The 14463-nt window shown below is 44.4% G+C and overlaps 1 protein-coding gene across 2 annotated transcripts; it reads right to left on the bottom strand.

Annotated features, from left to right (window-relative positions):
* Positions 1 to 1499: 1499 nt before the first annotated feature.
* RNF168 (ring finger protein 168) lies at positions 1500 to 13111 on the bottom strand. Of its 2 annotated transcripts, none has more exons than XM_065673757.1 (7): positions 12580 to 13111; positions 11274 to 11617; positions 10352 to 10428; positions 6180 to 6356; positions 5336 to 5460; positions 4949 to 5030; positions 1500 to 4241 (listed from the first exon to the last, which is right to left on the bottom strand). In XM_065673757.1, exons 2-7 carry the CDS (start codon positions 11572 to 11574, stop codon positions 3177 to 3179), a joined length of 1827 nt encoding a protein of 608 aa, XP_065529829.1. In that variant the 5' UTR covers positions 11575 to 11617; positions 12580 to 13111; the 3' UTR covers positions 1500 to 3176. The 2 variants fall into 2 exon arrangements, with proteins under 2 accessions (XP_065529829.1, XP_065529830.1); XM_065673758.1 differs by having other exon boundaries at positions 12787 to 13111.
* Between the last annotated feature and the right edge of the window lie 1352 nt (positions 13112 to 14463).

The following is a 14463-nucleotide window of genomic DNA, read 5'->3' as shown; positions in this document are numbered from 1 at the left end:
TCCTTCACTTGGTGCTGGGTCAGGAGGAGCTCACCATGACCCACCAGTGTGCGCTCGCACCCAGAAACCAACCGTGTCCCGGGCCGCGTCAAAAGGAGCGTGAGCAGCAGGCTGAGGGAGAGGAGACCCCCCTGCAGTCCTGTGCCCAGCGCTGGGGGCAGCAACACAAGGGGGACGTGGAGCTGCTCGAGTCCAGAGGACGCCACAAAGCTGCTCCAGGGGCTGGAGCACCTCTGCCATGGAGACCGGCTGGGAGAGCTGGGCTTGTTCAGCCTGGACAACAGACGGCTCCAGAAACAACTTGGGGCACCTTTCAGTGCCTGAAGGGGTTGACAAGAAACCTGGGGAGGGACTTTTTACAACGACATGTAGTGACAGGACAAGGGGAAAGGCTTTGCGCTCAAAGAGCAAAAATTTAGATTAGCCATTAGGAAGAAATTCTTCCCTGTGAGGGTGCTGAGGCCCTGGCACAGGCTGCCCAGAGAAGCTGTGGCGGCCCCATCCCTGCCCATGTTCAAGGGTTGAACCTAGTCTGGTGGAAGGTGTCCCTGCCCATGGCACAGGTTTGGAACTGGATGAGCTTTAAGGTTTCTTCCAACCCAAACCAAACAGCAATACTGAAACGCTCCATGAGGAGACATCTAAAAGGACAAAACAAAAAGGTACTTGGTGAGGATTACTATGTCGCACACACGGTGACGAATGCGGTTATCTTTGCGAGCCATGAGCTTGCAGCAACCCACCTCGGATGAGGCTGCTGGTATAGATCATAGGTTTTGTAAACTTTGACGTTATAGTTGGGTTTTAGTTAATGTTCAACTCTAACTTTGCTTTTCTTCTATTCTACTTAATAAAACAACGATTCTTACATAAGACATCATTCTTACACTGAGGACAAAATCCAGTAAGATGGAAAAATACACCTTTGGATATATATACACACACCAAAGTACACTCCTGTACTATTTAGACATTTGAAGTGATTAATTTATGTAATTTTTGTATTTATTGTCAATGGAATCACAGCAGCAGGATTTGCTATCAATGGCAAGGCCTTAAGTCTGTGCAAGACCAAAGAGTAAATTGCAAAAAGCCTAACAGGACCAGCATTCCAAACCCTTGGAGGGGTACAGCAGGACTGCCAGAACCATAGAAACAAAGTGCTTAAAGCTGCAGAGACAGCTGCATCAGGCATGCTCATCATCAGGTCACTGCAGGGGCGACGTATGTAGGAAGAAGCCAGGAACTGAACTGCTCTGAAATCCTGAACCCATTACTCCCATCAGCAGTAACTCAGAGAAGCAGTGCCAGAGCAGGTACCAGCTTCTGAACAAGTTAAAGCTAGTGATCAGACTTCAGAAACTGATTGTAAACCAAAGCTGAACAGACTTAAAAAATGCTTTCTCCTCATATATTTTGAAAATGGAGAGTTTACTTCTTAAGTGCTTATCATGACTGGAAAGACCAAGTGTCACTATCATTAAAACAGTCACTACCTCTGCCTTAAAGAATATTTTAATTAATGAAGGATTGTATTTTACTACATGGGTAAGACAGCAAACAACCCAAACAAAGGTAAAGATTAAACAGAAACAGATCTATACTGCTTCCAGCACAATAGTTGAGGCAGCAAGAGGCAAACTGAATGACTTGCATCTGGTCTCCAGTTGTACCTTTCTCAAAAACCATCCCAGAACACATAATTCCTTTATGAGAAACCCTCCCATTACTAGAGAGACGCAGGCAAAGAAACAGCACAATTCACAATTTTGCTTGATGTGCTGCTCGTGCTTTCAATGAAATTTCAGGATTTGTTGGTTTTTGAAACTGAAAACATCAGAAGATACTGCTGTCAAGGATTTTGTTACTGATTTCCCAGAACCAAGTTAAAAATCATCACCTCTAGAGAGGTTCAAAAAAAGAAAACATTTAAAATATTTGCTAACATTGGTGACTAGCACAAACACATCAGCAACACAGAGCTGTGGTTTGCTGTCTTTTAAACAGGGAAAAGTATCTCATTACAAGCAAAGAAAGGTCAAAAGATGTCTTTATAATAGCAACAGATAAAACAATCTAGCAAGAATACTTCTGCTGAGTAGCAGCTGGTCAGCTCTTCACCAGCCTCAACCTCCTGCAGGCCTCAGCTTCCCCACAACTCTAAGTGGCAATTCATTTGAATTGCGTCAGTTCCAGCCAGGCATGGCAATTATGTGAATCTTTAATTACAGTTATGTCATTTCTGACAACTTCAGCTGCTGCTCCCCCTTTTGGTTTAACTTTCTGCATTATAACTGTCTTCTGAACTACATTTTTGTAATATTATGCATTTTTAATCAAACTCAAACCAGTTTGAGTATAAAAATTAAATAGCACTAAATATAGGTAATACTACTGTACAAGAATAAAGCTGCAGAACACTAGCAGTAAGACAACAAAAGTATCTTTTCCTAATGACAGTAAGTGCCAGATTTGCGTAAATGACCTTTATGAACAGAGGCAAGTATAAGCCCACAACCACTTATACTGTTGGCATTTATGAAAAATCCTTGGCTTTGGCAGTGGGGGAGTGACCTGTTTTTTTCCTCTTTCTCTAAGAAAGAGGAACGAGAACTTTCTCTAAGAAAGTGTATGAAAACTGTACCTGCAAGACTGGCTGTCCAGTTATACTCTTGTTACCTGTTGTGTGAACAATGCCATTCAACAAATAGCCTAAATTCCAGTAACATGCTTCAATTAAACAGACCAGTGGCTGTGCTGAGTGAAGATTCGACCTTGCAGCTGGCAGACAACTGGAAATAGAGACTCATGTTTTAGCTTTAGCTTAACCTCTGTGGAACATACGTCCTTTCCACAAAAGGCTCCAAACTCTCATTTTAAGATCAGACCATCAGTTATTTTTGTTTTTAAACACTAACAGTATTCACATTCAAAATTATGTAAATGTAACCGCTAGAAAATAAGCTGCAGTCAAGAAAAGAACAATTACATTTTTTTAAAGACTGGGGGTGTAAATTGTTAAAACTCCTCAAAATACAGAACTCTCTGTGGTCTAAAGTGATCCCCCCCAAAACCAACAATTTTACAACTGTTCACAGGAAGCTTTGCCCAACACAGGAGATAGCATTACCACAGCTTTAATTCTCATTCCACCAGGTGTCTGTGGTTCTCCTGATCTACTCTGCAACAGGGCTTTTAAACATCTGAAGGATCGTCTTTTGCTTATTCTTAGGTAGTGAACAAATATCATTTGCATCACTGGTATTAACCACACAATTCAACACCTTTCCTCCCTTGATGCTGGGTGATTTCATCCGGACTCTGGCAGGTGACTGCCAATTTTCATTGCAAGAACCTCTGCGAGTTTTGCGGTGATTTGTTTCAGCCTGTTTTTTTGATACCTTTGAGTCTTTTGCCACCTTAGAACTTCCCTTTCTAGCAGGAGAGTCTTTCACCAACTGAGGTGGTTTGGTGCGAAGCAGATACTGATCTGGAGAGCCCTTTTGTCGATTAAGTGTCCTTTCCTCCTTGTTGATCTGTTTTTGCAGCTGCAGAGCCAGAAGCCTGTCCTGCTCCTCTTGCATACGTCTTTCATAGATCTCCTGCTCAAAGGCTTTCTGCATTTGCAAGTTAAAATCTTTTATCTGCTTCCCTTGCTCCTCTAAACTTTCCGGAAAAGTTCTTCTCCTCTTATCAAGCACACAAAAGTCAACCACTTCTTCAGCTGGTGGCTCCAACAACTTTCTTTTTGGAGTCTTCTTAGTGTTCTGCAGGCTCTCTGGCTTCTCTTCACCTGAGTGTCTAGCCACCTTCATAAGGTCACATACCACACTTGTGCTGTCAGACACCACAGAATTTGCTGCTGATTGAATACAGGTATCAGCTCCAGCAGAATTTTTAAGGTTTATGCTTTCTACGTGTGTTAAACTGCCACTGTCTGACTCACCTCCATCGTCTTCTCCTTTAGATCTAAGAACTGTTCCAGAGCCTTCCCTTTTTGTGATTCCATGCAACGCATCTGGAACTTCTTCTCCTACACAATTTGTTCCTGGTGTTTCTTCCTGCTTGACAGCAGTAGTTTCCCCCGAAGCCGAGGTACTGAAATAGTTCATGCACGATTCCAAAAATGAATCCATAGCACTGGAATCTTTATTGACACCAGTCAGCTGTGGAGACAATGTTGGCATTTCCTCTCGCTCATCTTGCCACGCTGAACTGCTGCCTTCATTGCCATTGGTCTCCTGAAAAAAAAGGGGGAGACCACTAATAAAGTAAATTTAGGAAAAGCCAATGGGTATGAATAAAATGCAACTCTCACTTCTCACAGCTGTGTTGTTCATAACTACTCTGGGGTATTAACTTGGATTCTTCTCTTAAAAAAACCCAACCATAATTAATGTATTATTATAAAAAATACATAATTAATGTATATTATTATAAATAATAAAATCTTGAAGAAAAGCTACAGAAGTCCAGCTAAAGGACTGAAAACACAACTGCTGCATTCTCCTCTCATCAATGACTCAAATCAACTATTCATGCCTGCTCATCATCTTTTGAAGCCAAACAGGACAGCTAAGACAGACATATGGAATGATGAAAAATCAGAGCGCAACCTCCTCCAGTGAGCTCCAGAACCATCATTCTAGTTTTAGACATCACTGGTTGGAACCAGAGCTTGCTGAAGACGTTCAGGTAAGGTGCCCATAAGGCTATACAAGGTAACCATCAAAGTAAGCCGTAGGTGCACATCTGCAGACTGTTAAGCATGGTTTCTTCCCTTTCCACGTTGAGAAATCTTGAATACTAAAGGCAGTTCAAAGACAGCAAGATAAACTGGCTAGTGCTGATGTGCCAGGGGAATACAGGATTGCCAATCCTACAGGCAAGGGGAAAGTTAACCTGTAATTATTAACACTGAGATTTCTAACAAAATTATTCTCGTTACCGCAGAGCCAGAGCCACTTCTGCCTCTTGTTCTAGAGAATGATGCTGATCCCAATGTATGATGAAGCTTTGGAGACAGGTACCTTTAAAAGTAAAAAGAAAACACCTTTTAAAACTTTTTTTTTTTCCCACTTGAAGTGTCAGCACTTTGCATTAGTTGAGATCTTCCGGTTCATGATGACAAACACAAACAAGAACAGAAGGACAAGTGCTTTCATTCTCCTCCATTTTACCCTCTGAGGAGATGTTTTAACATGCAGTGGTTTACATTTACCCCAGATTATCCAGGAAAGTTGGACTACAGGATTCCAAATAAGCAGATGGAGATAAGGGGCATTATACCAAGAAAAAGACTAATAATTAAAGAGAAAAAACTTTAATTACTTACTTCTGAATGTCTTCAGAGTTGCTTGGTTTGCTCTTCCCCTTGCACATATTAGCTGGGGATGTTTCAAGTGAGACACTGCCTGCTCGTGCAGGACCGCTGAGCCCATGTCCTTTGGAATCATCATTCTTCAATGACAAAGACAGACAAGATAGTGTTATATAAAACAAAACACAATGCAAACTGGAAAAAAACCAGAAAATTACTTTCTTTCTCCTGCAGAATTAGTTACTTTTGTCCAAAGAATTTTACAACTGTAAGTAATGTGTCATTATGGAATAAGAAATGCTACATGTTCTGTACACTTTCCTGTATCTAGCATTACGGGAGGAGGTTTTCCTCAAGTAAATACACAGGTTTCATCATATTTTCAGGTAGCAAAAACCAACCAACCAAAATCCCGAAACAAATTAACAAAATAAAGAAACAACAAAAAAGCCCAAAAACACAAGGTAAACTTTCATCTTTCACTGTACATTTTGTTTTTTTCAGTACAGGTTACAGACATCAATTTCTTCCAAACAGGTATTTTTAAAATCATGGGGAAAAGGAAGTATTCAGAGGAAAACCAATGTTGCAAAATTTTTTACAACAAAAACATCCAGAGCACGTGTTCCAAGAGCATATTACACAGGCAGGTAGGTATGTTTGGGGTATTTTACACTCCTGCTGGTTCTTCAAAAATTAACAATCAATCAATGATCTACAGTGCCAGGGGCCAACAACAACTTCCAACTGCAACTACGATAAAATTATTTCATTCAAAGTTTTAATTTTTGCTATGAAAAGTCTTAAGTTGCTTGCACTGCATCAATGTTTTCTACTGTCCCCCTTGATCCTAACTCACCAGACTGTTACTCAGCCGCCAGGCCAACTCTTCATCTTGCTTCAGCTGTTTCTCCATCTCCCTTCGCCTCTCTTCTGCCAATCTCTGTTCCTCCTCTTCCTCTGCCAGAAGGCGCTGAATGTATTCCTCACTTGCCTTGTTCTCCTCTTGCTCATGTGCTCGCCTTTCTGCCTCCACCTATAAAAGGTTTTTTTTTAAATGCATCTGGTTACTACTGTAGGACCACACTTTACGGCAGAACCCTTCCGCCAATGCTCCTTAAATATGAACAATGCACTCTTCACAAAGCCACAGCACACTTCAAAACCAGTATTTAATTACAAGTCTCCAAAGATAAAAGAATGAAACTAATACTGTGTGTAAGGTCTTCAGTTTGATAACAGTGACCTACCTTTTGATTCCTGTAAGACTATACCATTAAACTTGCTCGTCTGCAAGGTTAAATTCCATTACCTTTTCAAAATGTTAGTAACAAAATCTAAGATCTCCAAATACATGGGTCTAGAGATGAAACGTGCTTCTTGGTCTGCAGCAGCAGCAGACCAAGAACATTAAATCTACCTTCCTTAAGGCAGACATCCTCTCTTGATAAATCAGTTATGAGGAACTCCACAAGGACACTTCCAGAATGAATAAAGATTTCTTAGCTGGGCAATGGAATTTGGAGATTTGCTTTAGAGAAGAGCATCGAACTGTAATACTACAAAAGCTATGTTAAGTGTGAGTTTGTTAGAAATCATGTATTGATGTCTTACGATTGGCAGCAGACACAGAATCACAGAATCCCAAGGGTTGGAAGGGACCTCAAAAGATCATCTAGTCCAACCCCCCCGCAAGAGCAGGGTAACCTACAGTACATCACACAGGAACTTGTCCAGACGGGCCTTGAATATCTCCAGTGTAGGAGACTCCACAACCCCCCTGGGCAACCTGTTCCAGTGCTCCGTCACTCTTACAGTAAAGAAGTTCTTCCTGATGTTAACGTGGAACTTCCTATGCTCCAGTTTACACCCATTGCCCCTTGTCCTATCACTGGATATCACTGAAAAAAGCCTAGCTCCATCATCCTGACACCTACCCTTTACATATTTGTAAACATTGATGAGGTCACCCCTCAGTCTCCTCTTCTCCAAGCTAAAGAGACCCAGCTCCCTCAGCCTCTCCTCATAAGGGAGATGTTCCACTCCCTTAATCATCTTTGTGGCTCTGCGCTGGACTCCTTCAAGCAATTCCCTGTCCTTCTTGAACAGAGGGGCCCAGAACTGGACGCAATATTCCAGATGCGGCCTCACCAAGGCTGAGTAGAGGGGGAGGAGAACCTCTCCTGACCTACTAACCACACCCTTTCTAATGCACCCTAAGATGCCATTTGCCTTCTTGGCCACAAGAGCACATTGCTGGCTCATGGTCATCCTCCTATCCACCAGGACCCCCAGGTCCCTTTCCCCTTCGCTACTTTCCAGCAGGTCAACCCCCAACCTGTACTGGTACATGGGGTTGTTCTTCCCCAGATGCAAGACTCTACACTTGCCCTTGTTAAATTTCATCAAGTTTCTCCCCGCCCAACTCTCCAGCCTGTTCAGGTCTCGCTGAATGGCAGCACAGTCCTCTGGTGTGTCAGCCACTCCTCCCAGTTTTGTGTCATCAGCGAACTTGCTGATGGTGCACTCAGTTCCCTCATCCAGGTCATTGATGAAAATATTAAACAGCACCGGTCCCAGCACCGACCCCTGAGGAACTCCACTAGTCACAGACCTCCAGCTAGATTCTGCGCCATTGACCACAACTCTCTGCCTTCTTCCTTTCAACCAGTTCTCGATCCACCTCACTACTTGACTGTCAAGCCCACACTTCCTTAGCTTATCTACGAGGATGCTGTGGGAGACAGTATCAAATGCCTTACTGAAATCAAGAAAAACTACATCTACCGCTCTACCATCATCCCTCCACCTAGTCACTTCCTCATAGAAGGCTATAAGGTTGGTCATACACGACTTCCCCCTCATAAAACCATGTTGGCTGTTCTTAATGACCCCCTCATCCTTGATATGCCTAGTGATGGTGTCAAGAATAAGTTGTTCCATCATCTTTCCAGGGATGGAGGTAAGGCTGACCGGTCTATAACTACCCAGGTCCTCCTTCTTGCCCTTCTTATAGACTGGTGTGACCTTTGCCATCCGCCAATCCTCAGGCACCTCGCCCGTTTCCCACGACTTACCAAAGATGATGGAGAGTGGCCTAGCAATGACCTCCGCCAGCTCCCTCAGCACCCGTGGGTGCATTCCATCCGGACCCATCGATTTACAGATGTCCAGATGGCATAGCTGATCCCTAACCCAATCCTCATCTACCAAAGCAAACTCCTCCTCTGTCCTGACTCCTTCTGGGGCTATAGAAATCCAGGGCCCTTGGGGAGAGTCTGCAGGAGTAAAGACAGAGGCAAAGAAGGCATTCAGCACCTCTGCCTTCTTTATATCCTCTGTCTCCAGGGCACCCACTTCGTTCAGCAGTGGGCCTATATTGCCTCTTGTGTTAGTTTTATTTGCTATGTATTTGAAGAAGCGCTTTCTATTGTCTTTAACCCGACTAGCAAGATTGAGTTCCAAGGAGGCCTTAGCTGTCCTAATTGCCTCCCTACATCCTCTAACAACTGTCCTATATTCCTCCCAAGCGGCCAGCCCCTCCTTCCATAATCCATAGATTCTCCTTTTCCACTTGAGTTTGCCCAGCAGCTCCTTGTTTAACCATGCCGGTCTCCTAGATCCCTTACTTGATTTCCTACTCATTGGGACGCTCCGATCCTGAGCTTGGAAGAAGCGGTCCTTGAATGCTAACCAACTATCTTGAGCCCCTTTACCGCCTAGTACACTTTCCCATGAGACACTGTTATTTATTTCACTGCTTTTGGGCCCCATCTCCATTAACCATCAGTATATTGCTACCAATCAATCTTATCCCCTAACTACCATGAAAGAGAATACCACAGTCCTCTGCTCATAACTTCTGCTCTTGTAACAACCAACAGGGCTGTCAGGAAAAGGCGCATTTTGATACTATTTCCAGCTGTAATTCTGTCCTGGGTTCAGCAGCAGCAGTAATTTTTCTCCTTTTTAGTAGCTGGTGCAGTGCTGTGGTTTTGACTTTCAGCCTGAGAACAATGCTGATAACACCTATGTTTTTAGTTGTTTCTCAGTAATGTTTACTCTGACCAAGGATTTTCTGAGTCTCATGCTCTGCCAGGGAAGAGGGGAAGCCAGGAGGAAACAGAGACAGGACACCTGACCCAAACTAGCCAAAGAGCACAACACGTCATGCCCGGTATATAAACTGGAGGAAGTTACCTGGAAGGGCTAGATCACTGCTCAGTTTGGGCTGGGTATCAGTCAGTAGGGTGGTGAGCAGTTGTATTCTCTTCCCTTGTTATTTCCCTTATCATTACTATCATTGGTGGTAGCAGCAGTGATTTGTGTTATACCTTAGTTATTGGACTGTTCTTACCTCAACCCGTGGGAATCACATTCTTTTGATTCTCCTCCCCATCCCTCCGGGAGGAGGGAGAGAAAGCTGGGGGGAGTGAGCAAGCAGCTGCGTGGTTCTGGGTTGCCGGCTGGGCTTAAACCATGACAAATTCTTACTACTACCATGTCTGAATTGGAAGAAGGATCCTTAAATAGGCAACCATTAAGATTTCTTTAATAATCTATTCTGATTTTAAAATGAACACCGATAAAACAAGGAGTGAGCAAGTAAAAAAGAAAATGCTAGATATTACTAAAGCTCACCTAATTGTGGTCTGTTACTTAAGGAGGAAAATGAAGCAGTGCAAGACCAAAGCCCAAATAATCCAAAATTTTTACGTTTGCTAGTACAAAATAAGCTATGTGCATCTGAGGACCTATAAAAGACATTTAGTATCTGTTGCCAGGATTGAAGATAGTGAAAGGTAGCACTCTAACCCTGAAAGAACCCTTCTGCACACAAGGAAGTCTTTCCTCTTCCATAAAGGACAGAAATCTAATTTATACTTCAGGGATGACCAGTGTGTTCTTGCAGCAGCAGTGTCCTTTTAAATAGCTTTCTTTTTCATTAAATAACATTACAGCTGTTTGTGGGAACAATTAAAACAACTAGATACAAAGCATTTATGCTTTTAAACATATTTTTAGACTTACCTTGACAATCTCTGCTTCATATTCCTGCCTCAGTTCCCCAGGCTTGCTCAGCTGGTGCTGCGGATGGGGGACACAGACTAATTGAGAGGAAAGAGAGGAAAAAACTAAGCGAGGAACTAAACAAGATCACAACAGTCAACAAGAAAAGATTTTAACAAAAGATTATTTCCATACCCTGTCAGAGGAATGATGTGACTTACATCAAGTGGTGTGGGAGAAAGCACTGTGTTACAGAACGGCCAGTGCAGTTTTCCAAGCACTGCATATGAAGCAAATACATATGCTGACCATAACTTAAGTCTTCTGATTTTTGCTGCTGAAAGAACTTCTCAATATAGCAAGTGGCGCAACTTGTCATAAAGCCAACTTACCAATTAGCCTCCCCCAAGGGAGCTTACAACGTAACAGCCCCCAAAAATCCTTCTTCAAACAATCAGATTTCACTTCCTCTGACAGTGCAATTTTAGGATCAGAGATTCTTGCACAGACTAAAGCCCTACAATTTCTTATCACAGTAATTAACAGCATCTAAGAGTGAACAACTTTGAACCACTACATTTATTCTCCAGTGATAAACACACACAGGCAAATACTCCACTTAGAGATTTTACAGCCAAAGTTGTATCTGTGATGATTTATAGCCTTTGCAAGGCTAGGCAGCCATATACCAACACTTTGTGCAGAACACACAAAAAAAATTGCACTTAAATGACCAAATATAACTCCCTCTCTGACCTACACATGAAAATAGCACAGGTGCCCATTTCTCTGCCTCGCAAGCACCTTTCACAGGAGAGCTCTGACACTGCATTTGCTAGCACTAACATCTACACAGCATCTTGTTTCACAACATCCAAAGTCCACCAACAGTAATTAATTTGGTAACACAGAGACATCCCAGGACAAGCAACAATTTACTTACTCTCCTCTTCCAAATCCTGTCCATTAATCCTACGCTCACACTCCTTTGGGTAATGCTTCTGGATCTTTTCCCAGAGCTCCCAATTGACAAGAGTATTTCTGCGGGCATTATATCGGGCCCAAGAAGAGACTCGACGCCGACAAAAAGGGCAACAAAGACTGGCTTTTTCAACTGTGAGCTGGAAACAGGAGTTACAGAGGGTATGGTTGCATGGCAGCGTCACGGGCTCTACAAAGATCTCCATGCAGATTGGGCAGAGGCAGTCAGACAAGGAAAGCGGAGCTCCCGATTTCTTCGACATACTGGCTTGAAGTAGAGGAACAAGACTAGTACAACATCAGTACCTGAAAGCAGAAAGAAACATGTATTTTACTTCCCATCATGACTATAACAGAAAATGCTCAGTTTTACAGCTACTTTATGAAAACATTAAAGAAGTCTGCTTATGTGGTTACTTTTGCTCATGATCAGACTCTGAGAGAAAGAAATCTTTCCAGAAGACATGGAGAAACTGTAGCAGATTTTCCTACCAGTGTCCTATGAGTTGTAACAGATGCTTTGGGGATAGCAAAGAGGTGGTAAGAAGAGGAAGGGTGGTGAGATTTCTTTCAGCATTTACTCTCTACTAGTGACACACTATTATCACGTTTGGTGGATCTGTTATCACAGTCACCTTGGCCTTCTGCTCAGTTTTTCAGTACATGCTCGTCCTTCAAAAGCTGCTCTAGTACAGACTTGGTTCCAGCACGTTCTGAAGGTGAACTACAACATCCCTGTGCATCAGAGGAGAGAGTGCTCCTCCTCAATCATTTGCTTAAGCTGAGACTAAAAAGTCAAAATACTTGTTGTTAAAATAACCAAGAAATTAACCAATGCATTCAACACTTCAGCATCTTCTTTTATGAGTTAAAATGGTGGGGATCATCCAGCCTTCCTATCACTTCTCCCCACAGGACTTTTCCACTTGGCCCAGAAACAGGTGATACAGAAAATAAGAAACATCTAGAGCAAAAAAGGATGAAAAAACACCCCTGGTTTTTGGTTTGCCTTTTTTTTTTTTTAAGTTATAGGAACTCGATCAGTTTTTATAAGCTTCTCAGAAACAGCCACCTTCAAAAAGAGCTGAGGTCTTTCTGAGAGAAAGGCTGCAATTTCAGTCACGCAGGAACTCGACATGGAGACAAATACATTTTAAGTTGAGTTTTATTGTTTCTGCTTTCCCTTTGTCGATAAAACAAACTCTTATTTTTTTAAATAACATTTTTCCAGGCAGTTCGGTAAAAAGGCCCATTAAGTCCATGCGTACCTGCTCTGGGCTGAGCTCGATTAGCACGCAGACATATCACTGGACGCTTGGCGAAGGCCCTGGATACCCAGCGACGGAGGCAGGGCGGCGGGGCAGCCCCACACACCACAGCCGCGGCCCGGCACACAGGAACGCTGCTGCACAGCTAAGGGCGAGGCCGGGCCCCCCGCCGGCGGCCGCCTCTCATCCCCCGCACACCCCGGTCACCTGAGCGGTCACGGCAAGGAGTCAGCACCCATCGAGCTGCGGCCCCGCGGCGCGGGCGCGGCGGCAGGCAGGGCCGCGGCCTCCTGCAATGGCCGCCGCCGCAGCGCTGCCCGCCAACCCGCCGGCCGCTCCGCCCCGTCCCGTCCCGTCCCCTCCAGTCCCGCGCTGCCAGGCCTCTCCCGCCGCGCTGCCGTTCGCTCCTCCTCCGAGCCAGGCCTGCCGGGAGACAGACACCGAGGGCGCTCGGGCTGAGCAACCGGCGGGGGCAGGGGCGCACCGGCGCGACGGCCCGAACCGGGGCGGCGGCCGTCCTCTGCCGCACCCAGCCCCGCGGCGCACTGCGGGCCTGCGCGGCACCGCGGGGTTGCGGGTCTGGTGTCTGGCCGTAAAGCGTTACCCGCGGGTCTCGCTGGAGGGCAGCCTGACGAGAGCCGGCTTCCCCCGTGTGCGGAAAGCAAGAGCTGCCCCAGGAGCCAGAGATGGGAAGACTAAGTAGCTGAAAACGGGAGTCTTCTGGCCTTACTTCTTCTGGCCCCAGAGAAAGTAATCAGTGTTAATGAGGTGGTTTGGGGCTTTTTCCTGCGCTTACTGTGGGACAAAGTTACGCAAAGTTAGGCAGGCTTTGATGTCCCCACTGTCCTGGAAGTGGCATGGGTTTTAAACCACGTAAATATTTCACAGGCTGTATCGTTAGTTTTGGTTTGTAAAGAAACAGCTATCAAAGGAACCTCAGTTTTTCCTCAGATTACCCGGTTCTGCAATAGATAGCAATTTCAGCTGCGAAAGAAACATAGAATCACAGTTTAAAGCCATTCCCCCTTGTCTCTGTCGCTCTCAGAAGTCCTTGTAAAAAGGCCCTCTCCAGATTTGTTGTCAGCCCCTTTAGACACTGGAAGCTGCTCTAAGGTCTCTCCAGGGCCTTGAGAGATAAATACCTCAGTACAGGCTGTACAGCCCCATGTTGGAGCCACACCAGCACCACCTGCATGTGCAGGACCAGGACCAACCTGACCCTCCCAGTGCTCACCTCCCCTCTGGTATCCACAGGGCATCCTGGCTCAGCTCCTTCTCCATCACCTCGGCCTGCAGATCGAACTTCTGTGCCAGTGTCTGCAAGCTTGAGTCCAGGTCTGTGAAGAGAGTCTCCAAGGTTTGCAGCTTGGTTTCTATTCTGAGGAATGGAAAACAAGCGTGTTTCATAGGTACTTGAGCATCAACAGGTGGTGCTTTCTGCTGTGATGGTGGGTGACACCTATGTTGCACTGTGAACAGATCCAGATGCCACTCTGAGGCTTCTCTCAAGCTATGTGAGAACATGCACCACTAGAAATTAAGGGGCTTTTGACACAGCCCAAAGGTTTTTTTTTTGCCCTTCCCACAGGGCAAAGAGGTCTTATAATTTGTAAATCCAGATGCAAAGAGGTCTTATAATTTGTAAATCCAGATGCAAGATTTGTATGTAGATATGTCTGCAGGCCTCAACCATTTGCATTAATATTAGTTGTGCAGGGTTTTTTATCAAATTACATTTTGAGGTGATTTATGCTTTAACTTGTCGTGTCAGGATCTTTTGAACCATTTCCATCTGACATTGAGCAGAGCTTCTCATTCTTCCTCAGATTAAAAATGACACCAATAATAAACAAGCCACCCATAGTATTTCTCTTCTCCCATCAG

The sequence above is a fragment of the Lathamus discolor genome, chromosome 3, assembly GCF_037157495.1.
Source record: "Lathamus discolor isolate bLatDis1 chromosome 3, bLatDis1.hap1, whole genome shotgun sequence".
In the NCBI taxonomy this organism is placed as follows: Eukaryota; Metazoa; Chordata; class Aves; order Psittaciformes; family Psittacidae; genus Lathamus; species Lathamus discolor.
Note: the sequence above shows the minus strand (reverse complement) of the source record. Positions and strands in the feature narration are given on the sequence as shown.

Coding starts and splice junctions, on each gene's coding strand:
- RNF168 (XM_065673757.1), bottom strand. CDS start 11,574: ATGTCGAAGAAATCGGGAGCTCCGCTTTCCTTGTCTGACTGCCTCTGC. Junction 10,429..11,273: donor ACAGGATTTGGAAGAGGAGA/GTAAGTAAATTG, acceptor CCTCTCAATTAG/TCTGTGTCCCCCATCCGCAG. Junction 5,031..5,335: donor AACTCTGAAGACATTCAGAA/GTAAGTAATTAA, acceptor TTACTTTTAAAG/GTACCTGTCTCCAAAGCTTC.